The sequence below is a fragment of the Doryrhamphus excisus genome, chromosome 5, assembly GCF_030265055.1.
Source record: "Doryrhamphus excisus isolate RoL2022-K1 chromosome 5, RoL_Dexc_1.0, whole genome shotgun sequence".
Lineage (NCBI taxonomy): Eukaryota > Metazoa > Chordata > Actinopteri > Syngnathiformes > Syngnathidae > Doryrhamphus > Doryrhamphus excisus.
The window spans coordinates 24,779,642-24,806,703 of NC_080470.1; the positions used below are offsets into that span (position 1 = coordinate 24,779,642).

The 27,062-nt window shown below is 47.5% G+C and overlaps 1 protein-coding gene across 8 annotated transcripts in view; it reads right to left on the reverse strand.

Annotated features, from left to right (window-relative positions):
• Nucleotides 1-3,215: 3,215 nt before the first annotated feature.
• The window catches only part of nfia (nuclear factor I/A), a 42,087-nt gene continuing 18,240 nt past the window's right edge, over nt 3,216-27,062 (reverse strand). For 2 of the 8 annotated variants that reach the window (XM_058073934.1, XM_058073937.1), the window contains exons 3-12: nt 13,323-13,388; nt 13,146-13,220; nt 8,245-8,362; nt 8,047-8,171; nt 7,779-7,826; nt 7,232-7,567; nt 6,424-6,602; nt 6,047-6,212; nt 4,682-4,773; nt 3,216-3,376 (exon numbers count right to left, since the gene is read on the reverse strand). In XM_058073934.1, the coding sequence (XP_057929917.1) occupies nt 3,362-3,376; nt 4,682-4,773; nt 6,047-6,212; nt 6,424-6,602; nt 7,232-7,567; nt 7,779-7,826; nt 8,047-8,171; nt 8,245-8,362; nt 13,146-13,220; nt 13,323-13,388 (1,220 nt within the window). In that variant the 3' untranslated portion in view covers nt 3,216-3,361. The remainder of the gene's footprint in view (nt 3,377-4,681; nt 4,774-6,046; nt 6,213-6,423; nt 6,603-7,231; nt 7,568-7,778; nt 7,827-8,046; nt 8,172-8,244; nt 8,363-13,145; nt 13,221-13,322; nt 13,389-27,062) is intronic. The other 6 variants (XM_058073939.1, XM_058073941.1, XM_058073935.1 and 3 more) reach the window with 5 other exon arrangements.

A 27,062-nucleotide genomic window follows, 5' to 3' on the forward strand; every position in this document is an offset into this window, starting at 1 on the left:
GTGTGTGTATGTGTGTGAATTATTCAACTCTTCTTCTGTGGTGGGGAAACTTGAGAGTTGGGAGACTCCAGAAAGCACCCAAGGGTGGGGTGGAATGGGGGGCAGAGTGTGGGTACGTTTATGCTAGAGCTGTTAGCATGGCTGTTGAAAACAGAAGAATAACAGAGGCGCCGTGTGCATGTTAGCGTCTTTATTCTGTTGTGGTTCTGTTGCATAGAGACGCTTCCTGTTTGAACAGGAAGTCACTGATGGATACAGGAATTGGACAGTGGGTGGCATAAAAGAGGCACAGAGGAGTCTGAGGATGAGTGGATGAGGAAGTGGAGAGGTGAGCAGAGCATGCTGGGATGCCGTCCTCAACGTGACAATGATGATGATGTCACATAGTCCCACTGCTGCCTCAAGGGGGCGACACGTCGTGAGTATTCAAGGTGCAGGTTTACACTAGGTACTCCCCCCCAACCCCCCCCCCCCCAACTGGTGGCGTCCTTCAACTTCAGCTAACTTTGTGAGCAGACTTTATGGCCTTGAGGAAACGATCAAAGCAGCATCGACATGGAAGGGTGTTTAGGGGCGATAGTGGTAGACACCCCCATCGACCCCAACTGGACTGAGGGGTGTGGGGGTTTCTCTCAGGTGGTGGGCAGGGCTGGCTCGTTTGAAGTGTTGCTGTGGCGACACAGATAGACCTATTGAGGGGTTGTGTCAGGATAATGCTGAGCTCAGCACAAACACAACATTGATTGGTCTCCTGCAGGAAAAGAATTGGGGGGCAGGGGTATCTAGTCGATGGACAGTAATGGAAGGGGGGGGGGCAGATAGAGCTAGTCACATAACATTCTAGCAAGGCTTTATCTGGAGGCGGGGCTTTGACTTGTGGTCATACTGCCATCATGTGTCGTCATGGCTGCAGGTGACAACATGCACGCTCACAAAGTCGCCATCAGAACTGGTCACGTGACAAACAATCAGCCTGTGCAGTGTACTATCAGAAGACTGCTGCTATTGTGGGCGCTATGATGTGGGCGGGGCCACCATGGCTGGAAGTGAGGTGTGAATGAGGATGAGGAGTAAAGATGTAAAAGAAAAAAGAATCTTGATCTAATCAAGCAGTTTATTTCCGCATGGAATGAAGAAACACAAAGGAAAAGAAAGATGCTGAGCCATCTTCATCACATCATCATCATCATCATTACAAGCACACGAAAACAAAAAAAGAGTGTGTATGTGGGGGAGGGGGGGGGGGCAGCATCATGAGTCCAGGTACACAAAGGTGTGATGTCCTCGCTGCCGCACCACAACAGCTACACAACAACACACAACAACACAAATATTGCTTTGACCTGTTTTTGACCTTGGCTCACCAGTCGTTGTGGGTCACGACCTTTAGTGACCCTTGGATGTGACCCCTTTGTGGGCTTTAGTGCACGTCAGCAGGAAGGAAGTTCGTGATCACATGACAAAGTGTAAACACCTTTTCGTCGTTAGGACTCGTTAAGGCTCGTTAGCGACCGCAGAGTCAGAAGAGGAAGTCGAGTCCCCGGAGTGACGGTGGCTCAGCTTGGCGAGATCGTCACAAGGGGGATTGGGGGCGTCGTCGTGATTATGGATTTCTTTTTTTTTAGGGACCGACCACTAGGCGGCGCCGGTCGCGTGCTAACTTTGGTTGACAGAAAGAGAAAGAAAAGCCCACAGGAAGTGCAAGTTTTGCATAATAAAGTCAGAAATCAACGTTGTCGTCTCTCAGGAATTAGCACAACAAGAAACAGGAAGACGTTTCTGCATCACATGACCAGCACCATGGTCCAAACCCGCCAGGTGAGGGGATTTAGTGAAATAAGCACGCCGCCTTTGAAGGTTCTCACAGCTGCTAGCCAGCTGACTTTATTGTTATCAGTTCACTCAACCACTGATTGTCTTCTCCTTTCAGAAAAGTTGGCATTTAAAGTGGCCAAATTCCATTTTACAAGTTGTTAAGTGTTAGCTTGTTAGGCTAAGCCATTAGCCCATGTAGCTAGCTGGATTCAATTGACTGTTTTAGGCACTATGTTGATTGTTTGGCTGAAGTCTGCGTAGCTAGCATATTGTTAGCTTACGACGAGACTCATCGTCTTTAGCGGCCGCCTTAGCCGTTAGCTTATTTGCTAATTTGAACAATAAAGTAAAAGCGAACCATTAGCGGAGTTTGCTCATTTCACAAAAAGTCATCAGTCGGGAGTCAGCGGGTGGTTTGCGGCATTCCTCAAGGCACGTCCATGAGGAATCTAAGCCAACATGATGATGGCCAGGGGCGGGGCCAGGAGGGGAGGAGGAGTTAACATGAGATAGAAAAGGAAGCGGTGATGTCATGTGACTAACTATGTCATCTATATCACTAACACTACAACATGCACGTGTATATATTCTATATGTTCATATTTACTTTATAGTCATATACATAGATAGTAGAGCGTCCTCACCAGGCCACACCCCCTGATTCTAAGTGCTTTGGACTGGACCAAGCCTCTTGGAGAGCCAGCCAATCACGGAGCAGCCCGTTACCAGGCCACGCCCCTTAGAGATTATCTCGCAAACACGAAGCAAGAAGAAAAAAGGTCAAAAGTCACATTGTCGTGGATTTAAACAAACAAAACATGTGCTCGTTTAGCAAATAAGTTAATTTCAGTCCGATGAATGAGGAACTTTTAAAGGGATTTCCACCACGAACAAAGCATGAGAAGAATAGTAATAATAGGAATAATAATAGGAATAGGAATAGGAATCGTACATCTTTTGTACCTCACTAGTTTAGAGTCCAGAGGTGTGAGCGGACTGGTGGGAAAAAGAAGCAGCTAGCTTGCTAACAAGCTAGCCAACACAATTGCACTTTCCTCACGTCGATATTCCACGTGGCTCCGCCCCCTCGCGTCATCGCACCGGAGAGGGAGGAGCCCAAATGATGTGAAGAGAAAGAAAACTGAACAAGCCCCGCCCACTCACAGACTATTCCATCAAGGGGCATCCTTGTCCTTGGAAAGACCCCCCTCTTGCTAGAGGAGAGGTGTGAGGACTGAGCTGGGAGGGGGGGGTCCTCAGGAAGAAGCTCTGTCTTTCAGTCATGTCCCCCCCCCCAAAAAAAAAGAAAGGCTCAGGAGGCGGGGCTGGCACCAAACAAAGTCATGTGACCAGGCAGTCACCTTACTGGACCTTTGGACCCGCCCGAGCCATGCTGATGCTGCCGGGTCTGGCGCTGGTGGGGGCGGAGTCAGGCGCGGGGGTCCGGGGGAGAGGGTGCAGGGGTGGGACATCTTTCTCGTCAGAGGAGGAGGGGCTGCAGCCATTGTTGTACAGGTGCAGGCAGGGGGAGGGGCCTCTGGAGTTGTTATCCCAGGTACCACTGTGGAGAGACGTACGTCACATGACTGATACATCACACCTGTCCACTGCGACCCTGAACTCAGCACAATGCTGCTATGTCCCACTGTCTCCTTGACAGGAGACATTGAACTCAACGTATGTCAGTGTGTGTGTGTCCAAATTCCCTCGGTCCTCTCTTCTTCGCTGTCCCAAAGTTTGGGGTTGGCCATGTCTGGTTACTAGGGGCAACCGGATAGCAAAGGATGTGACCACCATAGCCAAACCAACACACACACATTTTTAAACAATAGACATTTACGAAAAAGTTTGCAGCGAGTGTGGTTGTGTATGGCTGTGTGTACGCTCCTGACTTGTTGTGATTCCCTTGCTGTGTGTGTGTGTGTGTGTGTGTGTGTGTGTGTGTGTGTGAGTGTGTAGTAGTGAGAGGAGAAGAAGAGTGGAAGGTTAGTTTTTAATCAATACAACTTGCTGACGTTGTGACTTTTCTTCCTCGCTCTGCACTGCAGACTGTCCTCACAACACTCTCACTGTGTGTGTGTGTGTGTGTGTGTGTGTGTGTGTGTGTGCGTGCGTGTGTGTGAGAGATGGTCATCCCCACCAAGGAAGAAGATACCTTACAACATGAAGCTAATGAACATGCTAATGCAAATATCCATGTCACATGGTGTCTGTGTGTGTGTGTGTGTGTGAGAGGCACACACACACAAACACACGCACACATGCACATACACACGTGCGACAAGTGAAGACAAACAAAGATGGCCGACATTTTTTTTTGTGTCTTTTTCTCCCCTCCAGTGTTCAGTTGAGTCAGCACAACTCACACGCACGCGCACGCGCATGCGCACAGTCACCTTGACGATGTGCACGTAGGACACACACTGATGTCCCTTCAGAGTGAACTTCACTTCCTGGACGTTACCATGTGACGTGACAGACGCCTGCCTCTAGATGTTACCACCCGCCACCCTGGTGTGTGTGTTGCTGCCATGATGACGCCCACCATCTTTGTCTCCATGGACAACCGCCATTGTCGTCCACAGCAACCACCATGCTGACCGCCACGGGCACGATGCCCACCCTCACACAAAGCTGCTGCCATCTGCCCCCAACCTCCCCCACCACCTACCCACATACACGCATACAGGGATGCACAGACAGTCCAGTTGATCACCATGGCAATGAGAGGCAGGGGACTGTTTACAGTATGCTCCCTGGGGGGGCTCGCTCTCACAAACACTCTAACTGATGTCTGTCCCATCAGGACCACTTTTGTTCCTTTTGTTGTGTGTGCTTGCGCGTGCGTGCGTGTGTGCGCTCTTACCTGCGGCTGCTGCGGGATGTTGAAGGCGGGGTCTCGTGGTCCCACGCTGACGAATCGCTGAGCAGGAGATGTGGTGGGTGGGGCAGAGTAGGCTGACAACGACATCAACAACATGTTGTTACTTTCTATGTAGATCAGGGGTGCTCATTAAGTCGATCGCGATCTACCGGTCGATCGCGGAGGTGGTACTGGTCGATCGCTGGTCGATCGCGGCGTGACATTAAAAAAATATCATCCCAGCATCAATGCCGTCACTTGATTGATATACAGGGCAGCCATTCAGATGACAACTGAATGTTGCCCTTCGGGCGACCAATCAAATCAAACAACGTCTCTAAGTGCAGCAGAACTTACGATGTCAGCCTATCATCCATCCCCGTTACTTGATTGACATACAGGACAACCAGTCAGATGACAACTGAATTTTGACCTTTAGGTCACCGCTCATGCGTAAACAACGATGCAAAGTGCTAAGCTAGTCGGCGAATTGCGTTAGATTTTAAGCCCTCGCTAAAGTTTATGGTCACTAAAATGAGTGAAGGAGCTGGACCAAGTAAAAAGGCAAAAACTGGACCAGGTAAAAAGGCAAAAACTGGACCAAGTAAAAAGGCAAAAACTGGACCAAGTAAAAAGGCAAAAAACATATCACTTCCATACGGATATGGAATATTATACGGATATTATGATACGGATATTATCCATGACTGATAAACATTTGGAAGTGTGCTTGAGGCTGGCTATCAGCAGCTACTGTCCGGACTATGCATCCCTGGCTGGTTCAATTCAGTGCAAGTCATCAAAGTAAACTCAGGTAATTACAAAAAATGTTAATAGTTAATTATGTGTGTTTTGCAATATTGGCTCATTTGGTTATGTAAGGTACATCAACATACATTGTACGTACAAATAATCCTCAATACATTTGAAAATAAATAGATGTTTTTCATTTTTGTAGTGGGTAGATCATTTTGACTCGGTCATTTTAAAAGTAGCTCGCATGCTGAAAAAGTGTGAGCACCCCTGATGTAGATGATTTCTATCGAGTCACTGTGTCGACACTTTCTATTTACTCATCTAGTCTCCTTGTATCAAGTTGTTTTCTATCTAGCTACTTCAGATCTAGTCAGCTTCTATGATTTGATTTCTATCTTGTCCGTCTGGAGTCAGCTTCTATCGAGTTCTATCATGTTTTATGTTCTTCATTTTTCATAGTCACGTTCTATGTAGTCACATTCTATTATGTTCATTTCTATCTAATCCCTTCTATGTAATCTTGTTACTTCATATCTAGTCATTATTTTAAGTAGTCACCTTCTACCTAGTAACTTTTTATCTCACACTGTGTGTGTGTGTGTGTGCACTCACTGGGCGAGGTGGGTGAGTTGCCTTCTCCCTCAGTGGAGGAGGTGGAGGGCGGCTTGGCGTCGACTGGCAGCGGGACGGGCCGGGCCATGGGGGGAGGTGGAGGGGGGGGCAGCATGGGCGTAGGCAGAAAAGGATTGTGGACTTTTCCCTGGGAGCTACCATTAGGCTGGGGTGGCACAAGGGATGGCGGGTGTTAAAGAATGACTCAACAGGTCTCTTACACTAGCGTGTGTGTGTGTGTGTTTATTGATTGAGTGTCGACGCACGCGTACACGCACATGCGCACACGCACATGCGCGCGCACACACATACACACACACATTGCGGCCCGCCCCTCTGAAGAGGGATGATTGTGTATTTGACTTGCGTGCGCTTACGTTGAGGAAGCCCACCTGTCCGGCCTGCTGGGCGGAGTCAGGGCACACCAGCTGCACAAACTCCTTGAGGGTCTCCTGGGGGTGGTACCTGATGGCCGGGTGCGAGAAGTAGGAGGCAGGCTGCTGCAGGATGGGGGAGGAGGAGAAATGCAGGCTGGAGGGGGGGGCGTGGGGGCTTGCTGTGGGTACGGCAGGACAAAGAAGTTAAAGGAGGGGGACAGAGGACAGAAGGACATTTAAAAGGGGGCGTGGTTTCAGAGTAACACAAATACACAGTGACTGACACATGACGAATCAGCCACACCTGTCAATCAAATGTAGTCTAAAGGCTGTAATTGGACCAATAGCGTGTGATTGCTCGTTAGTGAAGAGGCCTCGTTTAAAGAGACACTGACGGTCTGCTCACATTTATCATTCTGTCTATGTAAGGGGGTGGGGGGGTGGGGGGGGGGTCGTGTAGAACACACAAGTCAGGATTAGTTCCACTTTGCACACTGCATCGCTTCACTGCCTCCTCCTCCTCCTCTTCCCTGACAAAGATGTCTTCCATGGAGGAGGATGAAGAGAAGCTGTGGAATCTTCTGGAGAAGATCCAGATGAAGCAGATGAGCTTTACTGATTGGCTACCGTAGTCAATGCAATGCACACTCACCCTAATATGTTTGTGTTGCTTAATGGCTACAGGTGAACTTTACACACACATACACACACATACACACACGTACGCACTCTTCTCCTCTCCTGACGGGGTGGTGGGGGTGTGAGGTTGACAAGCGGGGGTGGGGGGTTGGGGGGCACTGAACCTCACCTCGAGGTGCGGTAATGACTGGGCGATGATGATGCGTGAAAGCCGTTCGGGGGGAGGAGTAAGAAGAAGAAGAGGAGGAAGAGGCGGGGCCAGTAGGTGGAGGCGTGGCCTCGTAGAAAGCTGACCTCTTTAAGGCGCCGCCGGCCAACGCCATCCCTGCCAAGAACCATGACCATGAGGGGGAGGAGCTTGTAAGCATTTTCTTTAATACATGGGGGAACCGGGGAAGGGGTGGGTACAGAGAGTGTGGCTTATCTTTAGGGGCGGGGCCTGTGTGACAGCTGCAGCCAGGTGCATGCTGGGAGGATGCTAACACGACTTTCTGGGTCTCTTGATCTGCCCATCACATCCAAGTGACAAAATGAGAGGAGGACCCTCCCACCAGACATCCACTTCATCACACACACACATGATGTCTACGGCCAATGTATGAGGCTTGATGATGTCATCAGCACGCTGCCAGATGGGCGGGGTCAGGGTGGAGGCAAATGGGTAGGCAAATGAGGAGGAGAGGAAAGAAGGAAGGAAAAGGTGACAGAGTGTTTACCTTGTCGGGAGATGAAGGAGCTAGCTAGTGAGCCGCGCAGCTTATATCCTGCTTTCCAACACCGGGAAAGTCGGAATGACAAGCAAAAGGAGGAAAAGAAGGAAGAAGAAAAAGAGAAGCAGCGTGAACATTCCAAACAACACCAAAGGGGGCGCCATACACAACATCTCACACACAAACACACACACAGTCAGCAGGTTAAAAAGTTGGCATGAAGTGTGTGTCTGGTGGTGAAGGGGGCATGGTGGTTGCCATGGCGACAGAGTACCTGGCTCCTCGTGCCAGCTGCTGGTCTGACTTCCGCTACCTGGAGAACGACCCTGAGCGGGATAGTAGGACTCCTCCCCTGGACTGTCCACATCCTCCTCCATGCACTTGATCCTCTTGGCTGAGCTGCACACATCATCACCTTTTAGGCTGAGGTCATGGTGGACACCAGGTCATGTGTGTGTGTGTGTGTGTGTACCTGGATGAGGAGGTGCTGGGGAGGGGCCTCCTCATGGCTCCTGGACTCATGCTGTAGTAGGAGGAGCTATCCAGGTCCGCCAAGGAGAAGTTTGGTGCGCTACCAGCAGCAATGGGCGCTGACAGACAACAACAACAGTAACAGTCAGTAACATCACAACTATCAGGATATGCTATTTACTCAACTGCAGAGAGCACAAGGCCATTGTTTGTATATTACATTATGTTTTAAAACACAACAGGCAATAATATATGTACTATATTAATTATGGCGGTCAAAAATAACGCGTGAATGGCTGTGACTAATGTATTATATTAATTACATTCAATTTACTGTAAGTAATGCATGCGCACCAGAGCAAGCACGCCTCTCTGTTATGACGGCAGACTGCAGCACAGTGGACATCCGCAAATGGCTTCATTATGTGTGTGTGTGTGTAAATAACCAGGAATCATATCAAAAGAAAAACATGAAGTGAGTGACATGAGTGATAAGGATATCACTCATGTCATAACTCTTAATTCGGATGTACAGTTCGCTGCATTTAAGTAAGCTGTAAACTACACCCGGGGCTGGTCGCCAGCCAATCACAGGGCACATATAGACAAACAACCATTCACACTCACATTCATACCTATGGACAGTTTAACCTAACATGCATGGTTTTGGAATGTGGGAGGAAACCAGAGTACCCAGACGCAGACGCGAGTACCCAAGTGGGAATCGAACACAGGTCTTCCCGATTTCCTGACTGTGTGGCCTACATGCTAACCACTCGTCCAACATGGTTATCCATTCATCATTTTTTATACCACTTATCCTCGCGGGCATGCTGGAGCCTATCGCAGCTGTCTTCGGGCCTATGGACAATTTGGAGTCGCCAATTAACCTAGCATGTTTTTGGAATGTGGGAGGAAACCGGAGTACCCGGAGAAAACCCACGCATGCACGGGGAAAACATGCAAACTCCACACAGAGATGCCCGAGAGGGGAATCAAACCCGGGTCTCCTAGCTGTGTGGTCTGTGCGCTAACCACTCTCCAATGTGCAGATGGCCACCATGATTAATCATGATTACAATTCATTTTAAAAAGGATTAATCTGTTTAAAATGTTTGACCCGTTGACAGCCCCAATATTAATATATGACGATACGACAACATGTATTTGCCATCACATCACATCCTTGTTTTTAGTGTTAAGATTCAGCTTTACAGATGCCTCACTTGCTGCATGGACATCACATGATGCTGTCACCTGTTACAGTAAAGTCAATGCTGCCTCCAAGGGGCAACACCTGGTGTTTCATTTACGTATTACGAGATGAATCTAAGCACGGCGTCCGTTAGGTCACATCAGGTGAAGAGGACCTCCTTTTAAAAAAAGTTTATGTTCAAGCTGCTGAACAAAGACAACAATCAGCATTAAACCTCAACATCCGTCTAATCCCGCGCCTCCAGACAAGCCTTCCTTCATTCTCCCCCTCCACTACCACTTCATCGCTTTATTGACAGAGAACAAGATGGCGGGATGAAAGGAGGAGGAGTCCTGACAAGACCTGCTGGCTAGTCGGACTTTTGTGCTGAGCTAAGCGCTGTCCATCTATCACACACACATACGCACACACACACACATTCTTTAGAGTTTTCTTCTGGTAAAATGAACATTCCAAGTGAATGATGTCATTTATACAAGACTGAATGTCAAAATATTTATCTTCTTGTCACCTTTCATTCCATCCATGTCAGTGACATCACACTCACTAGCTCAATGTAAAAACACTTCAATACACTGTTGGATCGTAAGGCGTTTCTAAGTAGAGTTTCAAAATGCAAAAAGTAGAAATTGGAATGAGAAAAAAAAACGTTTGAGTATGCAATTCATTGCATTAAAGGGAAATAGGCTGTTAATCAGCTGGTTATAAGTTAAAGACCACAGCCTATAAAAGCCAAAATCTTGCATTTGCATTCGATGTAATTTCATGTCAGGTATTGACATTGTCATAATCTCTTGATGGCAAAGGCAAAAACCGCTGGAGCCTATCCCAGCTGTCTTCGGGCGAGAGGCGGGGTACACCCTGGACTGGTCGCCAGCCAATCACAGGGCACATATAGACAAACAACCATACGGTGGGATTGTTGAGCTGCATGAACAAGGTCCCCATTGCTGCTGATGTTGGATGCAGTAAGACAGTCGATTGAAGACATCTCACGCTCTTCTTCTTAAAACATCCTGACGCTTATGGAACCAAAAAGCAGAGTCAGTGTTTTGTAAGTCTTGTACGTGTTTTGTAAGACTTCCCAAGCCTCGAGTCAATTCACAAACAAAGACATTCAACAGCTCTCAACAGTCCACGTCAAGACAAGACAGTTGGAGTCAAGTCTGAAGTCAAAAAGTTGAAAAGAGTTTTGAAAAAAGTCTTTGATGATATTGTCAATTTCAATCCAAAGTCATCAAAATGACGACTCCAGTCTGACTTGAGTCCAAGTCGCGTGACTCGACTCCGCACCTCTGCAAAAAAGTCAAGTGGTAGAGTTTTAAGAACAAAATACACCTTCAAAGAATTTGCATGAGAGTACCAAACATCAAGAAAGTTTTATTCCCTGATGAGAAGAAATGTAACCTTGACAGCTCTGATGGATTCCAACGTTACTGGCATGACAAGGAGATCCCACCTGGGATGTTTTACATAGAGCACAGTGGAGGGGATCTGGTGTGTTTTTTTCCTTCAATGGAACAGTGAAGCTTCAGGTTGTGCAGGGGCGTCAAACGGTCAGATGGTCTATGTTGAGATGTTGCAAGGGGCATCCCTCATGACTGAAGGCCCTTCTCTGTGGCAGTTCACAATGCCCGCCTGACAAAGTTCTTTTGGGCCATCCCGCATGTTCTACTGATCTAAATCCAGTTGAGAACATTTTGGGATGGATGGCAAGGGAAGCTTATCAAGTTCCAGACAGTGGATGCCCTCCGTGAAGCCATTTTCACCACCTGGAGCAACATTCCCACTAGCCTTCTTGAAACACTGGCATCAAGCATGCCCAAACCAAATGTGACATAATTGGAATGACACGGCCATACATTACATTTTATTTCTATTTTAGGGGGGGGTCATTTGAGTTTTTTGAGCAATGATGTTAAACTTTTGATCAGATGATGAACAGCCTATTTCACTTTAATGATTGTTTGCAATACATTTATAACTCTGTTTTTTTTTTTTTGGTCTCACTCCAATTTCTTCTTTTTGCATTCTCACAAACTGATCTTCAAATTTTGATCAGGAGTGTGTATATGTGTGTGAGTGCATATGTATATGTGTGCGTGCCTGTGTTGCCAGGGGCGACAGAGGGAGGGCAGGAGGAAGCAGTGCAGGATGAAGCATGCAGGATGTCTTTGTGTGTGTGGTGGGAAAGGCTCCAGAAGAAGGTACTAGAAGGTGCCAAGTGGGTCATTTTCCTGCTTATCTGTTTACATGGGGGTGTTTTCCTTCCTATCAACTTAATCCCTAAATCCTTACCACCGTCAGCTCCAACTGCAACAAAAACTTTGTTTTTATGAATTTGATGTCTCTTGTACACAGTTTGTGTGTGTGTGTGTGTGTGTGTGTGTGTGAGAATGCAATACCATATTGGCAGCCAGTAAAATGTTCACAATTGTTTTAAAAATGTTATAAACTGTAAATCTATGACGATATACTGTATATAATGATAATGGCTTTAATGTTGTGTTACATGTGTTACATGTGTTACATCACAAGGATTTTAACATTGCTATCTTGTTTACATGTTGTGCTCGGCTGTCACTGCGACGTCGCTAACAGGAAGTTGAGGACATGAAGAGGACCAGATGATGATGTAGCAGTGTGCAGTATTCAGTCAAGTGACCAATTACACTAAGTACACTACATCACTGACCCCGCCCCTATCTACCCCCCCCCCCCTCCGCCCCCCCGTGTGTGCTGCTTTAATAGAATATTGATCCACACACACACAGTGAATTGTGTAATGGCTGCACAACGCCAAGGTCACCTGATGCATCTGTGTGTGTGTGTGTGTCTATTAAATTGGTGTCCCTATTCATGTGGCCCATTGATGTGCATTGACCTCATGTTTGTCCATGCTGAACAGGAAGTGAAGTCAAGTCAGCAAAGCGTTGTCATGGTTACCAAACTAACGAGATGTTGTCTTCTTTAATGCTCATTTGTGTTGTTGCACCTGCACACACACACACACACACACACTAATCTATAAGACATTCCTCCACAGCCGCATCGCTGAAAATCTGCTGACACACACAACACACACACACACACACGCAGGAGAGTGTGTGTGTTGTGTGTGTCAAAGTCAAAGTGGTCCTCCATCATGCACACACACACACACACACACACACACGTACATGCACACATACGGAGTTGAAAAGAATTAGCGTGAGTAAAAAGTTTTGATCAGAATAGTCGTCACATTGACGATGCAGAGTACTTTGTCTCTTTTATGACGACATTGTACAGTAGAATGGTTATGACGTCATCCGCTGCAGCCAATCATTACCCAGGAGGGGAAGAAAGGGTCTGGGGGGCGAGTGAGGATGTGACCTTTAAAAAGTGCCGACGTGCACGAGTAAGCGAGCGAGAGAGAGAGAGTGACAGTGAGATCTATACGAGGATGTCGATCGCTGCTGCTGCTGCTGGAAAGTGCCTGTCAGCACACTCAGAGCCCCGCCCCCTTGCCCCGCCCCCACCAGAGCGCCATCCATCACATACACATACTCTCACGCACACACACCTCTGATGTGTGAATTGATTATTAAAGTTGTATAGCTTTATTTGGAAGCGTCACATGACCACACTTCCTGACAACACTTGACCATGATTGACAGCTCGTCTCTGTGTGTGTGTGGACTTACTTTGCGACACTCGTACAAGTTCAGCCACTGTAAACACTCCTGGTGTGACAAAACTGTCCTGGAAGCCCAAATGACCTGGAAAACACGCGTACACGCACATTAATAACATGACATGAATGTGCGTGTGCGTGTGCGTGTGCGTGTGCGTGTGCGCGTGTGCGTGCACATGCGACTCACCGTTCTCGGCCTGCTCTTTGATGTCTGCTTCACTGGACTGGTTGGGGCTCTCCGATTGGCCACTTTCTGCAAGGATACAGACGCCTGAATGTCATGTGACAAGACCGGGCATTGACCTTTGACACCCCCACAGACGCCCGCCGCATCGCGCATACGGAGGCTAGGCCATCCCTTCCCGAGCCCCCCACCGCCCCTCCTTTCCCAGCATGCACTGTGCTCCCACGCAGACACATGATTTAGCGGCGGGCGGCGCATCGATCGGCGGCCCTGCAAAGAAATATGAGGCATCCTCCCGAGGCTGCAGGCCGTGACTCAGGAGACGAATGGCACGCGGCCGGCCGGGTCGCAGGTCAAATTTATGATCACTTCTTGCACTCGTTCATCCCAAAAGCTCTTTTTAGGCAAAAACCTTCTTTTCTGGATGCTACATGGAAGCGGCGCTCACCAAGAGGTCACAGGTCAACAACGGAACACACGCAAGCGTGCATATGCACACTTTGCATGCTGTGCGTATGTCAGCAACCTAAAACAAAAAGCATCAGACTGAAACCACGGCAACCAGAGGAGGGATGGAGGGTTGGGCGAGGGGGGGGGGGTGATAATGGGTGTGTGTTGGAGGGCACTTTCACACACTGCCCCCCTACCCCTCAAAGCTCATTCAGCCGTCACCCCCCCAGTCCAGGTTAATTAAATATGCAAATGAGGCGTGGGAGCCGAGTGGCCCGTCTGCACCCACCCTCCGAACAGTGATACCACCAACACTTCAATGTAAAAGCCTCCTTGCTATCTCTGGTAGACTTCACAATAAAAGCACACATCTCTACAACTTCACATAGTGTGTGTGTGTGTGTGTGTGTGTGTGTGTGGTCTCCTGTGACTGGAGAGGAAGAAGTCAGAGGTTTCAGTGGGAAAAGTGACTCGGTGTAAGTGTGTGTTTGAGCAGAGAGGTGTGTATTTGGCAGAGACTGACATTCGCACACACACTTATAACATTTCGTACAATCATTTTTCCTGGAAGAGTTCCTTGGACGTTCCCACCCGGCTGCGCGACTCCGAGCACAAAAACAAGCTATCGATCCCGTTGAGCTTTTAATGAAATGAGGAGACACAATTCATTTTGCTAAGGGCCACAAATCAGACGACGGCCGTCGTCCCTGCAGACAGAGAATGAACATAGCTGTCAATCATGGCGCCAATCCCACCCCCTGCAAGCATCACGTTCACGTTGTAAACTTTACTTTTTTATCCTTCTGAAGCTTCTTTAATTACTCTACAAATGCACAATAAAACTACAATATTAATGACTATGGAAAACCAATGTTATGTGTCAGTGTTGACAATAAATCACAACCATCAAAAATAAAACACGCATAAATACTTAAGTGTTTAACAATCACCGTTTCTTTTTTATCTAAAAATGTCAAGTTTATTCACAAAATAAATTGCCAATAAACAAATAAATTATTATTTGATTACTAATTAATTTACATGTAAATAATAATAATAATAATAATAATAATTAAAATAATAACCACGCAACTGTCAAAGGATCTTCATAACTTGACCAATATGCCGCCATTTTAAAGAAACTCACCCGCCGTGTGTGTGTGAAAATCCTGTTTGTGTCTCCATTGTTGGACCGTGCCAACTGCACACACACACACACACACACACACACACACACACACACACACACACACACACCTCAAGTAACACAAACAGGGATTTTGTCACACTCGCTATCACACACTTACCCCATGCCCCGTGTGTGCGCGTCTGTGCGTGTGAGTGTGCACGTGTGCGTGCCCTCTCTCTCCAGTCTGGCAGCCATCTTAAATCGTTGGCAACCATTTTGAAGCTTCTGTGTGTTTTCTTTGAGCGGGTGCCATGTTGTACCTTCTGCCAGAACAAAAGATGCCACACACACACACACACACACACACACACACGCAAATACACAATCATGCACACAAACACACACACAGTCGTAAACCCTCTAAAAACCTTCCAGGACCTTCCAGACTGGCGGCCCAGTCACAATGAGAGTTGTAAACTGGAAAGCAGCCAGCTAACTGGTATACGGATGTAAATATGTGTGACCTTTGACCTCTGCTAACATTGATTTTCCGTACTTTTCTCCTCAAAGATCCTTCACGCCTGGGAGACGCTTCACTCGACAGTTAAACAAAACATTTGCAACATTGAATTGATTGGATTGACATGAATATAACATAAAACATGTTTTAACATCATGTATTTTTCTTGTATAAAATTAAATACTAATAATTCTATCAATAACAGAAGTGACATTAAAAATGGCTTTATACCTGACATCAACTTGAAACAATTTACTTCTTAAATGCTGACACAACACAAGTGTGTGTGTGCACGTGAGCGTGTGCACATGCCTGTGGTCAGCGGTTCCGTGTGGACGGCGGTCCGAAGCAGTGTGTGTTGAGTGGGCGGAGTCACACTGATGAATTGCTGTATCGATTGAGCGCTGCCTCACTTTCCATAATTATAACTCTCTAATGGAGCATGGCGCGCACGTACACGTGCACGTGCACACACCCTCAACCATGCGACATTTCCTCTTCCTCTTGTCTACTTCCTCTTTTGCCTCCTTTACTTTAAAGTGAACTTCCTTTCTCTTCACTCTGACGAGTCACACGATCCTTCACACACACGCGCACACACACTGCTGCCCTCCATCATGTCTCATCTTATTTGCTAGGCCAGACCAGGTCAGACCAGGTCAGACCAGGTCAGACCAGGTCAGACCAGGCCAGGGCAGGCCAGGCGGGTTGTGGTCATTTGTGGTGAGGTCTAGTGTGTCCACTGGGCATCCAATAAAACAAGAAAAAGACACAAAGAGCAGCGAGAGAAAGAGCGAACGTGGAAACATTTTCATTTGTTGTCTTTGCCTCTGATGTGCACACACACACACACACACACACACACACACACACACACACACACACGTGCACACAAACGTGTGTAGCAAACAAACAAGAGGAGCGATGATGTTGGCAAAGCACATCAAAGAGGACGTTAATCCTCGTCCTCGTTACTATTAATAAACAAACATGGCCGCCAATTCAACGACGCCTCGTCGCCATCATCTTGCTCACTCCTTCACAAAGATGTTGTACTTCTCCGACCTTTGACCTGGACTTACAGGTCAGGATTCACGTTCATGATGTCATCATACCAGCGTTGGCGCCATCTCGCGGCTGTGCTTAACGAGCGTCGCCATGGTGACGCATGTCAACGATTATCACAATTCTTCATCGCTGAGGAGGAGGATGAAGAGCAGGCTCACATGCACACACGCACGCACGCACACAAATACAGAGAAGTGCTGCAGGGAGATGAGGTCATTGGTCACAGTGGGTGGGTGGGTGAAGCCGAGTTAGAAATGTAAAGAAACAATCAACGTGCGAGTGTTACGGCGTCCGTGCACATGACACCACAAGAAGAAAATATATTTTCACATTATTATTCATTTATTTTGCTCTCAGATGATGACCCTGAGAGGTTTCTATGGCGACACGCATCATCAGCTAGGCCCAAAGGTTAGAGGGCGACACGGCCATGAGGATGTTGAGGATGAAGTGTGTGTGGGGGGGAGGGGTTTCAAATGAACAGCGCCCCCTAGTGGTGTCATGGCGGAACTTGACAGTCTTGTGAGCAGTCATGACATGACATGCGTGTGTGTGTGCAGACGTAATGAGACCTCAGTGACCTGTGTGTGTGTGTGTGTGCGTTTCTGTGTGTAGTGGGCGCACACCGGAAAGACAACATTCCTGTTTATCCTCCTTTCTGCCTGATTCACTCAGCTTCAGACATCAGCAGACATCATGATATTAACGTACACATCACCAACATTTATGGATAAAGTTTAGCCTTAAAGTTGGGTGACCAGGCGAAGAGGTGTTTAAAGGTAAAGGTGGGTAAGCCGCCATCTGATTCGTAGTGTGCCCCCTCCTCTCGTGGTGTCACATGTTAGCTTAATGCGTTGTTAATGACCCGCAAAAACACAATAGCACACGTCTGCTTTTCATATGCATATTTCATGCAGACAGATGAACAAATTACATATTTATGGATTAGAAGATCAGGAGGGGAGGAAGTGGGGGTGGGGGGGGGTTGTGCAGTGCAGGCAGGTACGAGGGTCCCATCTGTAACGGCATCTGTACAGCAGGAGGATCCCCGAGGCCCGGTGGGGAGGGGGAGTGCCTGTTAGCAGCCCACCACTGAAACAAGTCCTAGAACTACAACACGACTAAGGTTTCATTATGCTACGGCAGGGGTGCTCACACTTTTTCAGCATGCGAGCTACTTTTAAAATGACCGAGTCAAAATGATCTACCCACTACAAAAATGCAAAACATCTATTTATTTTCAAATGTATTGAGGATTATTTGTACGTACAATGTATGTTGATGTACCTAACATAACCAAATGAGCCAATATTGCAAAACACACATAATTAACTATTAACATTTTTTGTAATTACCTGAGTTTACTTTGATGACTTGCACTGAATTGAACCAGCCAGGGATGCATAGTCCGGACAGTAGCTGCTGATAGCCAGCCTCAAGCACACTTCCAAATGTTTATCAGTCATGGATAATATCCGTATCATAATATCCGTATAATATTCCATATCCGTATGGAAGTGATATGTTTTTTGCCTTTTTACTTGGTCCAGTTTTTGCCTTTTTACTTGGTCCAGCTCCTTCACTCATTTTAGTGACCATAAACTTTAGCGAGGGCTTAAAATCTCACAATTCGCCGACTAGCTAAGCACTTTGCATCGTTGTTTACGCATGAGCGGTGACCTAAAGGTCAAAATTCAGTTGTCATCTGACTGGTTGTCCTGTATGTCAATCAAGTAACGGGGATGGATGATAGGCTGACATCGTAAGTTCTGCTGCACTTAGAGACGTCGTTTGATTTGATTGGTCGCCCGAAGGGCAACATTCAGTTGTCATCTGAATGGCTGCCCTGTATATCAATCAAGTGACGGCATTGATGCTAGGATGATATTTTTTTAATGTCACGCCGCGATCGACCAGCGATCGACCAGTACCACCTCCGCGATCGACCGGTAGCTCGCGATCGACTCAATGAGCACCCCTGTGCTACGGCATAGTCCCTACACCGACCGACCCTTCTGATCGCATCTTGATTCTTTTGGAGCTCTTTTGGCGGAGGCTGAGCATGTTACTTGCAATTCTCTGCCAAATCGCTAAGGGATCGCAACCACGACTGTTGTTGACTAACTATTTAGCTTCCGTGGCGACTGAAGTCACACATAGATCGTTATTGAAGCTGGAACTAACTGATGTGGGACATCACTCGCTTTTATTTTGATAGGAGGAAGCAAATATTATAAGTGCTCATTGCTGATACACTCCTCAGTTTCTTCTGGATTTATAAATGGCGCTTTCAGTAAGGAAAAACAAGCAAGACTACAAACCGGAAACAATGTACTGTAGAACATTGTAGAACATGAAATAGCTCCAGAAGGTCTGACATGAACCAACGCAGACACTATCCTCATACATTATTCCCATAAGAAATGATGTAAACACAATTAACGTTTACCTTTGCTGAAGACGGGATTCTTGGCGATGTGGCAACAAGGTCAACATGAACACCACCTTTGTGTTTTGCCATGAGTTACTTCTTGAATTCAGAAGTGTTTCCCACTTGAATAACCCAAAGTCAAAAACAGTTGCAAGGTGAGAAACACTGTATAGAATGTACGCAAACCAAGGCAAAATTCTGGCTTACACTTTCAACGTTAAATGAAAAACACGCTAATCGGGGCGTACACTAACCAAGGTTCCACTGTAAAAAAAAAAAAAAGCTAACCAAACACAGTTCTGCAGTACATGTCGCTGTTGACACGTGGTTGGATTGAACCAGTGTCAGCCAACATCAACAACATGACAACCATGAGTCAACTACAGTAACATGAGATCCATGCCAGTCAACTACAGCGACATGAGATCCATGCCAGTCAACTACAGTGACATGAGATCCATGCCAGTCAACTACAGTAACATGAGATCCATGCCAGTCAACTACAGTGACATGAGATCCATGCCAGTCAACTACAGTAACATGAGATCCATGCCAGTCAACTACAGTAACATGAGATCCATGCCAGTCAACTACAGTAACATGAGATCCATGCCAGTCAACTACAGTGACATGAGATCCATGCCAGTCAACTACAGTAACATGAGATCCATGCCAGTCAACTACAGTAACATGAGATCCATGCCAGTCAACTACAGTGACATGAGATCCATGCCAGTCAACTACAGCGACATGAGATCCACGAGTCAGTCTCAAAAACAGGAGAACCATCAATCAATTCCTGAAATTCCTGAGTGAGCTTCAGCAGCACAAGAACCAACCGCAAAATGAGAAGTGCATGAGTCAACCTCAACGACCACATGAAAGCTCTGAGGGTTGCATGCATCAACATGAGCGCAACGAGCCAACCTCAGCAACATGAGAACCATGAGTCAACATCAGTCGAGCTGTGTCAACATGAGAGCCATGAGAGTCAACTAGGACATGAGAATCAGCAGTGAAGAGTGATATATTGGCTGAATGACAACGGCGTCCATGTGATGAGCCTGATGACGAGTGAGGTCATCAGCACGGCCATCTTTAGCGAGGCTGAGCACGAACATCTATCTTGTGAAGTAGACGCACCGGTGGGAGGCGGGGAGCGGTAGGGGGGTGTCAGTGGGCGGGTAGCGGGCTGCGAGTGACTTGTTCTGGAAGCTAACAACCTTAGCGAGGATAAGGTGGCTGATCCTCCAATGCTAGGCTCATTATTGTTGGAGGGGATTTGGAACTGCTTTTTCCCGTCTGGTTGGGGGGGCAGGATGGGGGGATTACGTGCTGAGGGGGAAGTGTGAGAGAGAAATATTTATGTCATTGAGATGATTATTTGGCGTAGCTGGCTAATGCTAGCTCGTGCTAATGATATTAATAATGCGGATATGCTACATTGGTGCTCGTCTTCATGTGTTGTATATCAGCTGTCACATTTAGTTTTAAAATTGCTGATACAATAGAATGAAGGCCTCCAATATTTACATTCATCCATCCATTTTCTAATCCGCTTATCCTCACGAGGGTCGCAGGTATGCTGGAGCCTAACCCAGCTGACTTCGGGCAAGAGGCAGGGTACACCCTAGACTGGTCGTATTTACATACATTACACTATAAAATGCATGTAGTGAGTTAGCATGCAGCGTAAAGCCAATCATGTTTAGTGAATTTAAGTTCATTAACACTTTTGTTCGGCGACAGGAACAAGTATGACACCGTGTTGCTGCACTCATCTACTTCCTGTTGGGTGTTGACGCGTCCCTACAAGCAGCATGACTGCTTGTTGTCGCAGTGGCGAGCTCAGTGACGCGAGGCAGGCGGGCGGGTGGGGGTGTGCAGGGGCGCACGGCGCACAGTAAAAATCCCGATCATAAAGCGGCGGCGCTTAAATAAGTCAATGGACTGATGTGCTGCATCATGAGATAAGAGGCCGCATGAAAGCCAGAGGCGGGCGGCGGAAGGGGTGGGGCGGGGGGGTGCCGGGGCGTCTGAGGTGGGGGCGGGGTTGGCCCTCATTAACATTCCCGCGCTGCAGTGACTCAGCCCATTCTGGTAATGGAGAGCCTCGGCCACCTAAAGATGGAGATGGCCATTTTTCAAGATGCTCACACACACGTGCACACTTCCTATATAAATGATGCTCAGCACTTACGAGCGCGGCAAGGTCGTTGTGGAATCTTTGAAACTCTTTTGACTTTTTTTTTTTTTTTGCTTCATTGTGCTGTCCTGTGCAATAATGTAAATTCATAATTTCTATACATAATAATGTGTCACAATAATCGTGTACTGTACAAGTACTGTACATGTGATCATGGGTAATAATAACAATGCAAATATATAATAATGAAACATACGTAGTAAGTAGGAATGCTAACACGTGATCAAAAAATCACAAAAACCGAACGCATCTTGTATGGAGCTTGCCACAGGCTACGCTAATTGATACCAGCTAGTGTTTGATCACTCATGTGACTATTCTTGCATCTTTGTTTACATGCTGTGCCGAGCTGTCACTGTCTGTACTTTATATCGGCGGCAGCAAGCTAGCTTCTGGTCTTGGGACTCCAAATGTGACTTTTTACCACGGTGACTTTGTTTTTGTCCCACAGGACAGCCATAAGTGTATATTACATTCCTGGGGTACGTGTGTCATTGAACAACTATGTGTCCACTGTCCAGTCTTATGATGGTGATACTATCCCAGGGGTCTCCTATTTCACCAGCTGATTTTCAGTAGTATTTTTTATCATAACTGTTGACTGCGATCCTTATGCCTTTATATGACGACAAATAAACACACAATAGAGTTGTAATGTTTGTTTAGAGATGGACAGTGAGATGGGGGAAATAAGTAGTTTATCCCCTCATAAAGATATGTTATCCATATGTTATACCATATTTTTTATGGTAGGTTTATTTGACAAGAGATAGACAAACATAAGAAAATACAGAAAAATAAAATTGACAAAATAGTTGTATCCTTTAAAGAAAGTATCCCTAAACGATGTATCTTCTTCTCAGTTTCCTCTATTTAAACCTCTCCACCGACATGAGCAAGACCAAAGAGCTGTCAAAGAACCTCAGGGACAAGACTGGAATGGACTATAACATCACCAACAAGAAGCTTGGTGTGAAAGAGCCCACAATCATTTATAAATGGAAGAAATACAAAATAATAGTAATTCTGTGCTTGCAAACAAGGGTTTGAGCTGAGATCAGTTACTTATTTCTCTCAATCCGATACAAACTCATTTCTGGACTGCTCATGCCCCATTGAATTAAAGTTTTAGGAGACAAACAGGAAGTGATCAAGTTCTCCTTCTAGTCCAGATTGCCAGCGTCCTGTCCGATGTGTGCCATACGAGGACATGGGACGGATCAGCCACTCTGAGAAGGATCAGGTCAAGACCAATTGAACACACCCCATGACGCAGGAAGAAGCAAACGACTGTGCTGTCTCGGCCCGGGTGGTCAGGTGACCGCCAGCAGACTGATGGCATGCGACAGGTGCAACATGGTGGCAGATTGACGGCAAAGCGGATTGGAGGCCTGAGAACATGGCGACGTGAAAGTAAAAACCATCTGTACACCAGAGTCTGAGGTCCTGCGAGGTCACCTCCATCTTATATCAGGACACCTATGACCTCTGACCTTCATGTTAGTAATGAAGCAGATAATAATAATGTTGACGTTTGTGGACGCCATGATGTCATAGTTTAATGAGGTCTAATGAGGATTGCCGATGCTAACGAGGTGTTAACGAGGTCAAGTCACCTCATACGACTTTGTTCATCAGATCACTACGCGCAGACACACACATCTAAGCGAGCAGCTCAACCCCCATGTGACCCTCCCCAACAGAACAATGTGGGTCAGTAGTGGTCAGATGTACAGCAGCTAATTAGCCACATAGCAAACATATTGATTTGTAAACACAGGACAAACTAGTTCCCCTCCACCAACCCCACTTTGTCCCCCCCACCCCCACTTCCTGTTCACAAACATGGCCGCCTGCTGTGGTCACATTGATCTTCGCTCGCCACACCACAGGCGGTCTGGGACGTGTCGCCTCCCACTTTGGTGTCTCGCGCACCTCGCTTCTTCTCTCTTTCACTTTCACTTCTAACACAATTTTGTGTGTGTGCGTTTGTGTGTGTCAGTCAATAGTGTCATTAAGCTGCCATGCAGTCAGCTGCTGGTGCGCACACACACACACACACACACACACACACACACACACACACACACACACACACACACACACACACACAATTGGCTGAGAGTCAGGAAGTTAAGACACACACGTGCACACTTACAGACCAGACCAATTTTTTACAAAACCCCCCGTTCCATTCTCACGTCTCCAACATGCACCCCCCATCAAAGAACTCCTTTGTTATTGTATTCGGGGGCCAAAGCACCTGCACCCCAACACACACACACACAGTCCAACTGCAGAGAAGCATCACAAGTATTTTAAGAAAAAGGAGGAGGGAGCGCCCCCCCAGGAAGAAAGTGCAGAAGAATTCCTTCATCCTTACGGCCTCACAGGGATGAGAGAAGGATTTCTTAAAGAGGGGTGGGGGGCCATATGCTGTAGGCAGTGGGATTTAGGGAGGTGGGGGGGGGGGGGGTCGTGGTGGTGTAATGGTGGTGTACTTCCTGTGTCTGTCAGCTTACATCTTCCCCCGGGTTTGCCCTCCTGCCCCCCTCCCCTTCCCCTCTTGGCTAAACACTCTTCTTTATTGACAACAACTTCCTGTGTCTGGATGCTTCCTTGCCCCGCCCCCCAGCTATGATCTGCTGCCTCCAACACCGACCCCCCCCCCCCCCAAGAAAGGCCCCCGACCCAACAACAAAGATTGTTCCACATAAACCACATTCAGATGAGGACTGACTCTGCCCTGTTTGGATGACCCCCACCCACCACCCACCCCGTTCTCTCCGCGGAGTTAGGGCGCTGCAGGTCCTCCTTAAAAATGGAGGCGCTGGAGCCATCCTGACATTTTCATTTATGGCTGAGCTTTAAAAGCAATATGGACGCAATCACCGCCGTCCCCCCCACCTCCCTGCAGCGGGAGGCAGGCTGCTCATGTGACTCGTACCAGCCAATCACAGCATCTCATGATGCTATTATTGTGATTATGATGATGACAGCATCACAGCCTTCAAGAGTGGCGGTCATCTGATACACAAAAATAAGAATTCCCTTTTTTAAATGATTGTTTTTATGGGAATGGAAGATTCTCTCTGTCAATGTTCTCAACTCCTGTTTCCATGACACTGTGATATATAATTAGGCCTTGGTGCAGGTCTGCATGGATGAAGCTCAGCTCCATATTGTCCTTTTTTAGGCAGCACGAGCAGGACCGGTAAATATTCTCATGGAGGTTACCGAGTCCACATTTGTGCTCGCAGGACCACCTCTGTGTGTGTGTGTGTGTGTGTGTGTGTGTGTGTGTGTGTGTGTGATGACGTCTGTGTCTAAAGTTTCACTGCTCGGCAGGATAGACTGCATGCACACACACACACACATACACACATACACACAGTAAGTCAGATAGCGTGTCACGTAGCATGTGTGACACGCGTGTATACAGCTGTGACATGTACTCATGATGAATGGTTGCTAGCCGGACAGGAGATGTGGACTTCCAGCGTGAACGCAAACACAAAGCAGTCCACGGCACCATTCAAAACTTCAACGTTCAACAGGTCAGCAGAACTTGTGGTTGGCACGACAACAACACACGGGGGGGCAAAAGAAGCAGATGTGAAAGTGACAAAGTCAAACTACACAACCTTGAGGAGCTCCACACATGTCACATGACCACTTGCTTTCAGGTGTCTCATATGTGTTGACGCCCCCCCCCCCCCTCCCGCATACAAACAACACGAACAGTACACAGTGCCAAGAAGAAAAGGCGTTCCGCTGTCCAGATGGAGTGGAGCTTTGTTGCTGTGTGGACACCATAACAAAGATGGCTGATTAAATATCAGGAGGCGGAGCCAAGCCAAGAGTGAGAGAGAGATGATTGGACAATACTGAAGGGAAACATTAGTCTTCATTGCCGCTCTTACTTGCATGTACAGTATCTACTGTCTTCACGAACGTCAAGTGTGACGTGCGCTCTAAGCTAACCATGCTCGCAGTTAAGAGCGTGCGCACACTGCAGCACTGTGCACACACACACACACACACACACGCACACACACACACACACACACACACACACACACACACACACACACACAGTCTGCCAGAGAATGTTTGATAAATGTAAAAGTCAATAAAGAATCTATCAAAGTGCCAAAGCAAGTTTTAATCAGTCTTTTTAAGGGGGGTGGATGAAATGAAAGTTCTGGTCCAGTTGGATCAGGGAGGAGCTTGAAGATAGAGGAGGGGGAGGAGGAGGAGGAGGAGGAGGAGGAGGAAGAGTCCTAGCACCTTAAAGATGGCTGTGTGATTTAAGTGCAGGGGGAAGAGTGGTGGGGGGTTAATAGAGCCTGCAGCTAATTGCAGTGGTGACATCTTTAAGTCCACCCCCCCTCCAAAAGACCTTGGACATGCTGACACAGGACGACGGGAAGGAGACAAGGAAAGGAAATGATGGAAGGACACAAAGAGGAGGAAAGAAACAAGGAGGGGAGCCAGGAGGGACCGGATGGGCGGGTGGGTGGTTGGGGGGGGGGGGTCGCGTTCAGAAAGAGGAAATGAAACTTCATGGAACGTAGCTAAAGGGGTGGAGTCTGAGCCACACAAGCTCCGCCTCTATTATTGCATCATGTGACCAGCTGGTGTAAATCTGTCACATTGAAACGTTTGAATCGGTGGTCCAGTGGAGGCCTGCGGGGCTTTTCTGTCAGCATGGTGATGCTGCGGAGGTAAAGTGTCCATGTCGTGGCGGCCATTGTTGGAGACCAGCAACAAGTTATGCAAATGAGATGCTAATGATGCAAAAAGTCAAAGCCCCGGGGAAGACAAGTGTGGGAATGAGGAAGGCAGCTTCCTTCTCCTCTTCTTTCATCCCTTCAATCCATCCATGCACCCCCCCCCCCCCAAAAAAAAGTAGCCATTGACATGCTAATACGGGTGTTGCTTGTTGTTGTTTCTCAATTTGTTGAGTCTGGAAGGAGGCGTTGTTACGGCAACCTCACAATTGAGGATGAAGAGGAGGACGAGGACATGGGAAGACGTCCTACACTACCCATGAGCCTCAGCGACTGTTGCTATGGTGATGGAAGACAGCAAATGCCTTCGCTCAGTGGGCGGAGTCACAGAGAGGAATCATAAGGCAGGGCATGTTTGCTAAGTCAACACTGGCTCTGCTAACGAGGTCATAGGTGAGCAGCCTCTCCTCAGTAGGCGTGTCCACCTGCAGGGTGAGAACACCCCGCCCCCCCACATTGAGCTGTTGAAGCAGCCAGTCAGCATCCCCTCCGTCACTTCGTCATTGTTTACTGGCTGTCACTGCCTAAATTGTTCTTGCAGTGACCTGGGAGGGGGGGCATTGCTGTCAGACTGGGACACTCGCGCTTGATGCCGTGTATGGGGTTGGGGGAGTTGGGGGGGGCTAGTTCCGGTGAGTCGCCAGGCAGAACCTCACAAAGTCCAACTTTGAGGACATGTCTTTGAAGAGCGTCTCTTTAAGAATGAACACTATTACCTTATAGACACCCCCTCCTCCCCCACATCCCAACTGCACCCTTGAAAGGCGGCGCTGACCCGAGGACGTAAAGCGCGGGTCCAAATGAATTGCTCTGCGGACCATTACGACGAGGAGCTGTCCTACCTGTGCTGAGTCAGCAGCTCCGCTCACTCCATCCGTCTAATGGACAGCGCCGGAATTTCATTAGCGGGAAGCCGCAGTGCATGTGTACTCTGTGTGTGTGTGTGTGTGTGTGTGTGTGTAAGTGCACGAACAGGGGGACGACCCCTGCTGTCCTTCTGTGGAAACCCTGTTCATCAGCAGGACGTCTGCTGGCTTGTCCTACACATGTGCACGAGCACGTTTCCATCCATGACGACATCACTCCGTGCACGTCGGGTCAGGCTTGGTACTGGTCGAGGACATAGTCTGGGAATACCAATACTGT